Here is a 13,515-nt window from a genome sequence, read left to right on the forward strand (position 1 = left end):
TTAAAAATCTATCTCTAGGTTTAAGTGAATACTTTCCCATCCACTCCCCAACCCGCCTCAATCCCTGTTCAAGTCCAAGCTGAGCCCGGGGTCATTATGAAGTCCAACAGGTCTATGTCTCAAGTCATAGGCTGAAACCTAATCCCCAAACAGATGGTATTTGGAGGTGGGGCGTTGGCTTGGCGAGCTGGTTCGTTCAGGAAACAGGGTCTTCCCGAATAAGATCAGCGCCCTTATAAAAGAGACCCTGGGAGTCCCCTCAGCCCTCCCTCCTCCACTGAGGACACAACCAGGAGGCAGCAGCGGACCATGGAAGAGGAGCCGCGCCAGAGCCAACCTCCAGCCTCCGTGACTGTGAGGAACAGATTTCTGTTGTTGGTAAGCCACCCAGTCTATGGCACTTTGTGAAAGGCACTGTCCACCCTCACGACCTTCTTACTGAACTATCCCTAGCTTCGAAACAGAAATAGTTCACCGATTTTCAAAAAAACACAAAACATGTCATCATTTGTTTTAGATATGTATTTTTTTTTTACTTGTATCTGATATAAAATTCAAGTTGTCCTTATGACATGGGCTGTCTAACCTGATGAAGGAATGCATTAGTCACTTTCAGGTCTGAGACAGTTTCTCTTTTCCAGGCAGGATAACTTGAGGCTGTTACCATCGCTGAGAATGCTACATTCCTGACAGCTTTCACTATGGACTAAAATTTGAAATCTGAAAGAAATTAGTGGGTTACTTTTCAGATTTCTGACTCCTAAGGTTAAGATTTACTATGTCACCATGAAATGTATAAATATACTTATTACACAAATTTAACTCTTAAAAACTACTTAATAGTAGAACATCAACATTTTCTGGAAAGGTGAAAGCTTTTATATTACATTTTTATTTTGCAAGAAAATAAATTATACAACTTAAAAAATAAAATCCAAAAATTAAGCAGTTCATCAAAATATTTCAGCCTACTGCATACAGAAACTGCTACCATTTAAAATTGTACAGCATTATCATCTCAGTATGTAGTGGCACACATTCAAGATCGTATATACCATAGAGTACAACTTAGGAACGCAAATTTGTTCAACACTCCAGACGACACAGATAGTGTAGATGACAGGAAAGCTCTCATATAATGTGGATTTCACAAACATGACCTTGGAAGAGTTTATAAGATAGCATCCCAGTCATTTACATGAAAATAGAAAAAACCGGCTTGAGTTTAAGATAGCAAATCTTTCTGGAAAACTAGCAAATCTTTCACCCAAATTGAATTTTTAAAATTTGCCCTGTGAGCCAAGCTAATGACGTCCTACTGCAAATAATGCAAAATACTTTGTAACTACTCTGGTCATATTTTATATTAAATTCAATAAAAAGTAAAAACAAGAAAGCTAACATTTCATTTTCGGAAACGGTAACATTTATGCACAAAATAAGCGTAAGAGACTTAAACAGGTTGACAATGCAAGGGACCCCTCCAATAAATGTAAAAATTGGAAGACTTCATAATTTATTTCAAGATCCTCATTAAATCACTGGAACCCTAATGTCCTAATATTTACCTCATTGTAAGCCTTAAAATTGCTCTTTTTACTTTGTAAGTTTTGCTTCATATCTACTTACTCTGGCAATGAGGACAACAAAGGTTAGTATTTTCCAGATGGCTCCATCTTTTACATTAGCGTTCACAGCTTAAATGAACCTGTGGTGCGTCCCATTGCCCTACTCCTGGTGGCCTGGATTCTTCTCCCCGAACCAAGTCAGTGTTCATCCCTGCTCAGAGAGCACCACTGTTCAGTGCAACCAGAGAGAAGGGACCTCATAAAGGATACTAATTGTGATTCTATACCTTTTGCTAACTGCTGATAAGGTTTTTATCAGATTCTTTTTTTTTTTTTTTTAATTAGCAAATCTACTGTCAAGACACATTTAAAGAAAACTTAACAATGGTACAGGCACCTTGTCAACTAAATTGTTTTCATAAACATCAAAAAGTGGTTAAACTTTTTTATACATAACAAAAAGAAAAAAGAAAAAGATGAAAACTGTTAAGTCTACAATATTTGCTGCTGTTCAATTTCCCAAAATACAATTAGGACATAATTAGCTATTAAAAAATTTATAAAATTTAATAGAAAACTTTGCCATGGATTTAGAATTACCCACTTTTGCATTAAATTTTCCTTTATAAATCAAAACATCATGGCTCTCATTCTTAAATTAAATGACCAAAAAGATGAGAAATTCCAAACACGTTCTGAGAACAATTATAGTTTAAAGCAACAAATCTGAAACTTTAAAAAAAATGACCTGTAGTTCTCCCTTCTACTGTTTTCCCATGGGCATTCTTCCCTGGGACACGCAGAGATGCCTGATCCTGAACTATGTGTAAAACGTGAGGGCCGCAATTATTACAAATTATTTTTTCTTTTAATTTCAAATGCATCTCTTGTCCGCAGTCATCAATTTAGTTTAATTCACCACGATACACTCGGTCTGACAACAGACACATGCCGCCCCCAGAGCTAAATGCACGATTTTAAATTAGAAACAGAATTCCAACTTCCTATGAGTTTCAGAACAGGCGTGTGAATGTATCCAGCGACACCTTCCGTGTTTGGAATTTGCGCTCCTTCCTTCCGGCAGGCAGCTCACAACCCCTCTTGGGACTGGGGACAGATTCCACGGAACGCTCCTGGAAGCACCTTGCATAATACTGTCTACTGTGCACCTTCCAAAGATCAGCCTCCGCTTCCTACTATTTCCGAAATCAGAGGTTTAAAGTATGACTTAGTATCAAACAAGATAGAAAAGTATTTCCCAAAAAACTTGGAACATGCAGCATAATGAATAAAAGTCCACGTGGAGCCACTCTTCGCCCACGGGGAATGCGCTTTTCTCCGCTGAGCTGCCCGTGTCCTCCAGCCCTGCGCTCCGCAGCCCTCTGGGCATTCACTTGCTGGCAGCCAGGAAGTTGCTACTTTGGATCAACTGAAAGGAACAGGTTAAGTGTTGCCTTCTGAACATTTTAAAAACGTTTATTTTTAAAATATAGAACTATATATGTACATATATTTGGCAAGTTTCCTGCTCGTATTAGGACTGCAACAATTCTGCTTATACTTTTCAGGTCTTGTGTTGTGGCTCCTGTCCTCCCCCTCCGCAGCGGACACTCGCTCCTTTCCAAAACAGAATGTCTTCCTTTCCAGAAACCTGAGGCTATCCATCAGATGAAGTATTTCTGCGCTACAGATCAAGAGATCAGGTACATAACTGCATTATATGAGAGTGGATCTCTGCCTTGTTTTTAATAAATCTGGAGATAATAAATTTGGCATAATAAAATTAGGTATACAAACATAAAGTGTGCTGATGAACACACTTCACATCTGTTTTGCTATTCCGACTCTGCAGCTGAAATGACCTATCTCCATCCATTTTTTTTAAGCAATTGGAGCAACAAATTAATATAAGCTTCAGTTTTTCAAAACAAGCTCTCCAGCCACGTGAGATTTTAAAACTCCTTATTTGACAACAAACAACTGAAGTAGCAGTCTCCTGCTTAAAGAAAGCCAACGTAGGTAAGTTGGAAAAATCTGGTATCATTTTCAGGTCACCATTAAATCCAGTTACTACACTGAAGCAGGGCGTGAACAAATAGTGTTATACTACTAAATACTTCTCTTCTCACCTACATCTGCCCTCCCCCAACACTGTGTAGACCAGCTCCCTCTTTTGATCAAAAGAAACCAAGAGTGCTATTTCTAGTTTTAATTGCATTTTAAGAAACAAAACATAACAGCATTATTCAGTGCACGAATATCTGAAGATCCTTCCTTGGCCAAGTACATTTTGGTTAAGAGAGGAAAAAAAAAGAGGGGAAAAAAAAAAAAGCAACAAGAACCCCGCCCTCACCCTTCCCAACTATTTCTTCCGGTGGATAGAAATCAAGTTTACTTTCACAAGTTCATCGGGGGCTCTTCATGAATGCAAGTTTCTCTACAAAACAGCATGCTGTTACAGAGTGTGCAACATGAAGGGATGCCATCATGCTAGCTAATGTGATTGGCAAAATAGAGTTGTTTTGTCAGGTAAGGCAGAGATTTTAATATTTATGTAATCAAAGTCCAATAAACCTTCCTCCAGCACAAACTGTTATAACTTTCTGCCCAAGCACTCTGAAATTTGGGTTCTTAATGTTGTCCATGATATTCAAGATTACGCCATGTATATGAAAGTGTTGATGTCGGACTCATCTCTTCGGATGTATTTGTGCTCTATTAGCCACTCTATTTGCTCTTTTATCATTTTCTTTTGTGGCAAAAACATGTTTTTCAAAATTTCTACTAATTCAGTCTGCAGCTGAGCGTTACTAATTTTCTTTCTCATCTTCATTATTTGTATGATAGCTTCCTAAAAGAAAAATACAAATGAAAGAACATTAATAGATTAAATTTTAATTAAAACAACAAAACATGGCTTTTTATGTATTTCACTCTCTTTCCAACATCCATCCTTAATCTTGAGACCAGCAGCTTTTACTTAAATAAAAATCCATTTTTTTTTCACTCACTATAAAAGAAAATCTGATCGTAAAGATTTTGAGGAATGAAGAAAAGCAAAATTGCCCATAACCTCTCCACAGAAAACCACACCTTATATTTTGGGATACTTCCTTCTATTACTTTTTTCCACATTATGCACATTTTAAAAATTTCTCTGACCTGTGAACACAGTATGTATATAACCCGGTGTTATGCTAAGTGTCAATTAAGATACAACAAACCCCTTATACTCCCTTTTCCATTGTAGGCAGTTATTGGTACATAGAAGCTCATGCCAGCTGGTGTCTAAAAGTTTGTTTGTTTTAAGATTTTATTTATTTATTTGACAGAGAGAGGTGTCACAAGTAGGCAGAGAGACAGACAGAGAGCGGGGGGGTGGGGGTGGGGGCGGGAAGCAGGCTCCCTGCTGAGCAGAGAGTCCAATATGGGACTCGATCCCAAGACCCTGAGATCATGACCTGAGCCGAAGGCAGAGGCTTAACCCAATGAGCCATCCAGGAGCCCTGGTGTCTACTTTTAAACATCAATAACTACCAGAATAATAAATTGTATTTGCTATAAATATTACCTTCAGTTTACTGATTCAATGAAGTATTCTGACTTCCTATAGGAAGTAAGCACTATTCCCCTAAGTCAATTTTTTTTTTAAGATTTTATTTATTTATTTGACAGAGATCACAAGTAGGCAGAGAGGCAGGCAGAGAGAGAGGAGGAAGCAGGCTCCTTGCTGAGCAGAGAGCCCCCATGTGGGGCTCCATCCCAGGACCCTGAGACCATGACCTGAGCTGAAGGCAGAGGCTCCAGCCCACTGAGCCACCCAGGCGCCCCTCCCCTAAGTCAATTTTATAAATAGTTGTTGATGATTTAACTACTATTAAGCTTGTAATACGGATAACTCAAAAATTATTATATGTTCTCTCTTTCACTTTTCCCATATGAACCCTGTCTTTAGCAAACCAAAGGCATCTGGCTGCTTTGGTGGAGATTAGAATTTGTTAAAAAAGAAATGAAAGCAGCAAATGAGAGCTAATATTGGCTTTTCACATTCCAAGTGGAGTTTTGCAGCAAAGTGGTAACAGACTTGAGCGCCACATACTGCTCAGCAAGAGAAAGGACTCTTCCACTTCCCCGGCAGAGACAGGAGGATCCTTGCCCCGTCTCAGGGAGGTCAGTGAAGTCCTCCCATTCATTCTCAATGTATCCAGATGCCGGGGTCTTGATGAGGGGCTTATGTCAAGGGTGCAGAAAGAAAGAACGAAGGGGGAAGCCTTCAGGCACGTGAAGACCGGACTTGAGAGCCGGGGAGGAGAACTGACCGCACCCGTCTCCAGCTTTGGCAGAGGTGAGGGAGGGGGCTGTGTTCGAGGAGCGACAAGGAGAACAGAGCACGGGCGCGCTGGCCCTGGTCTGCGCTTACTACCCAGACGTCACTGCAAGACGGGGCCTGACGGGCCGGAAAGAGCAGGCACTCCCGACCCTCCTCTGGTTCCCACATGACGCAGAAGGGGTGCAGAGCTAACAAAACCCCCGAAAGCCTGTAGTGCCAGGCGAGAGTAACCCCGCAGCAGCAGGTGAAAGTGACAGAGGGCACATAGGCCGAGGGGCCACGTGGGAGATGGGGCAAGTCAAGAGAGCTGCAGAGCTCCCTGAGAACAGAGGACAGGCAGGCAGCGCGGGGAAGAACGCAGGTGGTCCTTACCCACTGGTGACAGGAGGAACAGGAGCTCGTCTGCTACAGACAGGAGCAGCAGATGGCAAGGAAGTCAGGTTCCCGCAGCGGACAGATAAAGCACCGCCCAAAAAATGCAAGAACCCAGGACACTGTCACAAGGATAGGACGATCCCTTCACTATCACTATGAGGTCAAGTGAATTCCTCTCACCCTCGAGCCTTCCAGACGCCATCTGTGAAATAGCACAGAGTGGGGCTGGAGGGAGGAAGATCACGGAGAAATGAGAAAGGATAAGCACCACCTAAAGGGACAGCCGGGTCACTGGAATGCACGTCATTAGCCACCGGTTTAAGACAAAGCAGAAAAACTTCATTTTCTCTGCACATCCTACAGAACGACGACCCCTGCTCCAGTCTAATCCACCTGGAATTTATCCTGGTGTAGCCAAAAACTCGGACTACAACCTGATTTTCACCCCAAATGTGAAACTCCCCAAAATCTCTTACTGAACTCCCTTTTCATGGCCCATGAGAATTATTTCCTTTATTCCAAAGTTCGTCTATACTTCTATGGTAGGTTCAGTTCTGAGCTACCTTCCTCCACCTATCTGCCTATTACACTGTTTTATTTTCATCAGTATTTTCGTAAGTGTTCATGTTTGCCACAGCAAGTTCTACCTACACCTTATTCTTTTTTTTTTTTTTAAGGATCTCACTCTCATTTATTTATTCTTTCTCATAAAACTGAGAATCAATTTGTAAAATTCCCAAAATATTCCCAGTCAACTTTTTATATGGGGAAAATTGACTCCTCAAGCAATTCAGTCTTAATTTTGAAGAATGTGGTTACTGTATGCTGAGCAAAAGAAGCTAGACAGGGGCGCCTGGGTGGCTCAGTGGGTTAAAGCCTCTGCCTTCAGCTCAGATCATGATCTCAGGGTCCTGGGATCGAGTCCCGCGTCAGGCTCTCTGCTCAGCGGGAAGCCTGCTTCCTCCTCTCTCTCTGCCTGCCTCTCTGCCTACCTGTGATCTCTGTCTGTCAAATAAATAAATAAAATCATTTAAAAAAATGTAGCTAGACAGCATGAGTACGTTCACGGTCCGATTCTGGTTCTGTGGAGACTTGAAACAGGCACAACTAGGAAGTGGTGAGAGGAATGTGGCGGGTCAGAGGGGGTGGCTGGACTGACAGAAACCTTCTGTATCTTAACCGAGGTGATGGTCACACAGGTACGTACACTTACCAAAACTCACTGACAACCTCTGAAATGTGCATTCTACGTGGACATCACACCTCAATTAAACATTTTAGTAAGAGAAAAAGAGCAAGATCTTTCTATTTACTCAAATCTCCTTTTGACTCTCAGTAAAGGGCCACAAATTTTTAAAGAAGTGCCCTTGAATTCTATGGTTTCTTCTTACTTTTTTTAAGTTTTTTTTTTTTTAAGATTTAATTAATTAATTAATTAATTAATCTGTTTGACAGACAGGGAGAGCATACAAGTGGGGGCAGGGGCAGAGAGCGAGAATCTCAACCAGACTCTGTGGAACAGGGAGCAAAGCATGGGGCTCCATCTCACAACCCAGCTCTCATGACCGGAACCAAAATCCAGTCGGATGCTCAACCAACTGGGCCACCCAAGTGCCCCCTTTCTCTTAAGTTTTTAAAATTTATTTATTGCTAAATAGAAAAGCACCAGGGTTTTGTTCATCTTTTCTCTGCTCACTTATCATACTAGATGATCTAGAAGTGATCAACTATTTTAATCTTCCTCTTGTTTCATATTTTATTGAATTGGCCAGCAGTTTCAAATATTAAATAAAAACAGTGAAAGTGGTTGGTTTTAATTTTTTTTTTTAAAGATTTTTACTTATTTGTCAGAGATGGAAATAGACAGAGACGGAGCACAAGCAGGGACAGGCAGAGGGAGAAGCAGGCTCCCCGCTGAGCAAGAAGCCCAACGTGGGACTCAATCCTAGGACCCTGGGATCATGACCTGGGCCGAACGCACAGGCCTAACTGACTGATCCACCCAAGCATCCCTAATAAGAATATTTCTAAAGTTAAAATGGCCACACATCAGTTGGCCAGAAGTGTTCTTTATCATGTTCAGAAGGGACCACAACCCTAGCTTTATAGTTTGTGAATGTAGAGGCAACTGGCAGGCTTAGTCAGAAGCAGATGAGATTTCCTGATCTTGGGGTCAAGAAATTGAGCCTCACACTGGGTGTGGAGGCCACTAAAAATAAATAAACAAAACTTAAAAAAAAAATGTTTTCAAAAATATTCCCTAATTTTGGGGCGCCTGGGTGGCTCAGTGGGTTAAAGCCTCTGCCTTCAGCTCAGGTCATGATCCCAGGGTCCTGGGATCAAGCCCCACATCGGGCTCTCTGCTCGGCAGGGAGCCTGCTTTCTCCTCTCTCTCTCTGCCTGCCTCTCTGCCTACTGGTGATCTCTGTCTGTCAAGTAAATAAATAAAATCTTTAAAATAAAAAAAAATATATTCCCTAATTTCACATTACAATGGAATTATATGTCTTAAAAATAATTAGAATTTAAAAAGACTTCAATCCTGGAATTATAACTTATTGTGGACACATGTTTAGTCAGTTTTGATCAAAGGGAGACACAAATCAAAACCAAGGTTTTGCCCAACCAATACAATCCACTAGAGGCCATCAAAGATGTCTCTTTCAGCAGCTAAGAGAACGCCAGCAATAAAATTTTTAAATTCCAGCAAAATGAAAATTAGCTCTTTGTTACAAACACTTTGAATGCCTACATGCTTTTAAATTTAAAAAAAAAATGAAGATTAAAAAAGAACAAAAATTTTTCAAAGTATAGACACTCCGCCTTATACAAACCTGGGTTCTAAGTATTCTTAGTTGAACTATTCCTTCATTCTCTTCTTCTCTCATCCTTTCTGTAGTGAGCTGCAAGCGTCCAATCAAGTTGATTTTACCCCTTTTCTGAACTTTAGCATTTTTTCTGCAAAAAACATTGAATCACGTATTTTACAGTTGAAGGCCTTTTGACATCATACTATAGCAATAATGTCTGAGAAAAAAAGATTTAGAAAATTTCTGAAAATTACTCTCCAGAGCTGTCTAAAGGAAAAGTAACGAATAATCAGCATGCCGCTTTATTTACAATGAAGCATCTGATTCTCCCAAAACACAACGAAAGCTCAGCTATTACGTCCGGGTGGCAGCATTCCCTGTAATAACAGAGCTAATATACTTTATACTGCCACGAACGTGCTTAGACAGTTTGAAGACATATGGGCTGTTGTTCAGCATTATCATCTAAATGGATCTTAGGGGAAAAAATGCTTTGTGTGAATGAAGCTTCCTTAGAGTTCAACAGGATGTTTAAAGATGAAAAGCAACATAATCACACACCAAAATGTATCCTTGACAAATAAGCATCTCTAGTTCATTACCATGTTTAATAAACAACTAGATGGCATAACCCTAGAATGTTGTTTTAAATATAATGTAAGGAAAATAATTATTGTGCTAACAATAAATCACCAAAACTCAAACGAGGTGTTTGTATTTTACATCAACCAACGTCAGCCTTACATTAAACTGAACTCCTGGTTCACTGAGAAGAGGGTGCCTTCCGTGAAGTCTTTGGGTGAGTTGACTTGAGGTTCATATAATAGAACTTGCCGCTTGAGCTTTGGGAAAGCTACTAAAGACTATGTAGAACAAAAAGAAAACAAAATCTATTCACAGTATGGAACACATAGAGCAATTCTTCAACGTGACTAAAAGAGGTGAGAACAAATTAGAAGCACAAAATCACAATTCAACTTTTACATGGTACCTCAAAGAATGTAACAGTGTAAATGTTCACTGGGAAAAGAACAGGAGCAGGAGCTTGTTATGAGGCAGGAAGCAACACATGATCTCTTTCCAGCAGGACAAGAGACCAGAGGGATTGGTCAGAGGCGATGGCTGCAAAAGCAACCTGCCAGCTCTTTCCCTCTAGACAATTATGGAACTTTCAAGAGGTCTGTGGAGTAAGGGTAAAATGGAGCTGTGGACTACTAACAAGGACATTCTGCAGGCTCTCAAAAAGACCAGAGTTTTCTAATTCTTACATTTTTGGTCATGATAAGATCTTTGAACACATTCTCAGTATGAACTCTCTGGTCACACTTCTCGCAGGTAACGTTTAACCCCAACTCAGTCTTTCTCACTTTTTTTTTCTTTCTTTCTTATCTTTCACCATCTCAGTAACTTGCTTATTTTCAATTTATTTCTTACCACGAATACCTCATTAGTGCACTAATATCTCTCATAAGTGTATTATTTCTGGGTTAAAGGTCATTTTCAGAGTGTTATGAATTCAAAAATTTATTATAAGCAAGCCATCAAATATTTCCTGCCTTGTGACTGGATATAACTTTAAAAACAAAAAACATAAAACAAACCCATAAAGTCCTTCTAAGCTCAGCATCAGGGAGTTCAGTTGCAAGTTTTAGATTTTCAAAGCTGATTTTCTCTCTGGGTCTTTGGTTCCATGCAAACAACACAGCCAGTTGAAACGTTGTGACCTCCAAATCATATTGACCTACTTCGTTCTTAAATGTTATCTATGACAGACAAAATAGTATCAAGATGAGACTCTCTTCAGAATGAATACCATCTCCCTACCATATACTCTCCCTTCCATGAGATTAAACATGAAAAAGACTGCTAGCTGTCTTCCAATACCCATTCTTCCTTTCTTACAAGGTAATCAAAATTTTAGCAGATCTTACTGACTGTCCAGAAAAAAGGCTCAAATTCCAGCTCTCCCTGGGACAAAGGGTGGCCACGTGACCCGTTCTGTCCAATGAGATGTGAGTGGAAAGGATGGGGCAACTTCTAGGAGTTGCTCCTGAAGTAAGGCACACCTCATCTCTCCCTTCCTGCTGGGCTGGAAGACAGCCACAGTGAGGACCCTCCTGGATCTGCAGACAAAGACTGGAAGTGCGCTGCTGCAACCAGAAGCCCACGTCCTACAACTCCGTGGACTGGACCCCCTAGACCCATTCAAACTTGCACGTACAAAACAGACAAACATCTCTCTGTTTCAGCAACTCTAATTTGGAGCCTTGGTACCTTCAGTCAAACCAGTGTCAGAACTAACACAGCATCCACTTACAATTCCATTTGACATGAGATGATGCCAATGTAATTTCCGACCACTATGATTTTTTTTGTAGAATTCTTCTACTTCAGGTATCAAATCCTCCAGTTCGGTAGGAAGTGAGACAAAGACTTTCTCAGAGCTCCTTGACCAGGCCCCAGCATTCAGAATTTTTATATTAACTGAATCAGCTATAGGCAAGAATATCAGAAAATAGGAAATAAATAATCTTGAAAATGTATAAACTTAAAAAAGAAACAAATACATAAACACTGGGTAAGCATTGGTGAAAACTGAACAAAACCCTAAGGATTTTGTTAAAAGTGTCCTTTTAGGAAAAAAAAAAAAATGATAATAAGGGTTAGAGGGGCACCTGGCTGTCTCAGTTGAGGAAACATGCAACTCTTGATCTTGGGGTTATGAGTTTGAATGCCACACTGGCTGTAGAGACTATGTAAAAAATTTTAAAAAACAAAAAAACAAAAAAAGGGAGGGAGGGGCACCTGGGAGGCTCAGTCAGTTAAGCCTCTGCCTTCTGCTCAGGTCATGGCCCCAGGGTCCTGGGATTGAGCTCCGAGTTGGGCTCCCTGCTCAGGTGAGAGTCTGCTTCTCCCCTCCCCCACCCTGCTGCTGGTGCTCGCTCTCAAATAAATAAATAGAATCTTTTAAAAAAGGAGTTGCGGGGAGATGCCTGGGTGGCTCAGTCGGTGAAGCATCCAACTCTTGGTCTCAGCCAAGGTCTTGATCACAGGATCATGGGTTCATGAATGCTGGGTGTGGAGCCTACTTAAAAGTAAATAAATAAAATCTTAAAATAAAAAAGAAGTAAGTTAGTCTCTTCACGTGATTTGTCTGAAACATGTAAAGCTCAGGCAGTGAGTTGGGGCTATTTTGAAGAAATAAAAAATAGGGGCGCCTAGGTGGTACAGTCAGTTGAGCATCCGACTCTAGGTTTCAGCTCACGTCATGACATCAGGGTCATGAAACTTGAGCCCCATGTTGGGCTCTGAGCTCCACACAGAGTCAGCCCGAGATTCTCTCTTTCCCTCTGCCCTTCTTGCTCATGCTCTCTCTCTGAAATAAATAAATGAATCTTAAAAAATAATTTAAAAATAATTAAAAATATATATACATACATAAAAATAAGGATTAGCAAATCTAAATTCTGTTAAATTCTGTTCTGCTGGATGTCTTCAAGGAATGTGGACTTTGTAACATCTTTGTATCTGTTACAGCTAGGGTTCATTTTTAATATACTGGAAAACAAAAATATTCTCTTTAAAAAGGTATATATGTACATATATATGTATATATATGTATATATACATACACACACACATAATTATAAAATAATACCTGGTAAAGCCAATTTATTGTTTTTGTGCATTTCCTTAAAAGCTTGGTTCAAATCTTCAGATACTTTTATGTCCTGAAACATTCTAGCAAGTTTGTTTACATAATCTGCTGGCATACCAACTTCCTATAAAAGGCAAAGACAAAAGAGGTAATGAATAATAATATATAATCTGATATACTATTAGGAAAAACTTTTAACGGAAAACTAAGTCTTAGATGCTTTAAAATAAAATCATTCCCCTTTATTAGGATATTTATATTCTAATACGTATTAAATTTGATTTTTAAAAACGAAATGACAGTACAGGTCACCCAGGCTTTCCCTGCATGATTCCAATTGACATGTATCAGTCACCACAGCAGAGTTCAGCAACACTAGTCCCTCAACAACACACGTCAACTCTCCATTATCACCATGTATTAAGTGTGAAAGGACAAAATTTATTCTCATCAGGAGAAAAGCAGGAGTAAAGTAAAAAAACTATCTCACTACAGTTTTGATTTGTGTTTGTTTCCCTAACAACTAATGATGTCCAACATCTCCAATACACGCATTGGCCACGTGGCTATCTTCTGGGAAGAAATGTCTGCTTTAATTCTGTGCCCACTTGTACCTTAGCTGTCTTTTTACTGGGGAGTTGTAAGAGTTCTTTATGTATTCTAGATACAAAGGCATTGGACATATGAATTGCAAATATTTTTCTAACTAATCTTAAAATTTTTACAGAGAAACAGTACTTTAGTTCTGAAAGTTTCTTTTGTCTTAAATTACAA

General features: G+C 39.9%; 1 protein-coding gene across 1 annotated transcript in view; it reads right to left on the reverse strand.

Annotated features, from left to right (window-relative positions):
• Positions 1-869: 869 nt before the first annotated feature.
• The window catches only part of CUL5 (cullin 5), an 88,841-nt gene continuing 76,195 nt past the window's right edge, over positions 870-13,515 (reverse strand). The window contains 6 exon segments of the mRNA XM_044257717.1: positions 870-4,419; positions 9,108-9,231; positions 9,828-9,946; positions 10,685-10,846; positions 11,401-11,576; positions 12,742-12,865. Coding sequence (XP_044113652.1) covers positions 4,225-4,419; positions 9,108-9,231; positions 9,828-9,946; positions 10,685-10,846; positions 11,401-11,576; positions 12,742-12,865 — 900 coding nt within the window. The 3' untranslated portion in view covers positions 870-4,224.

Source organism: Neovison vison, chromosome 7, assembly GCF_020171115.1.
Source record: "Neovison vison isolate M4711 chromosome 7, ASM_NN_V1, whole genome shotgun sequence".
Classification (NCBI taxonomy): Eukaryota; Metazoa; Chordata; class Mammalia; order Carnivora; family Mustelidae; genus Neogale; species Neogale vison.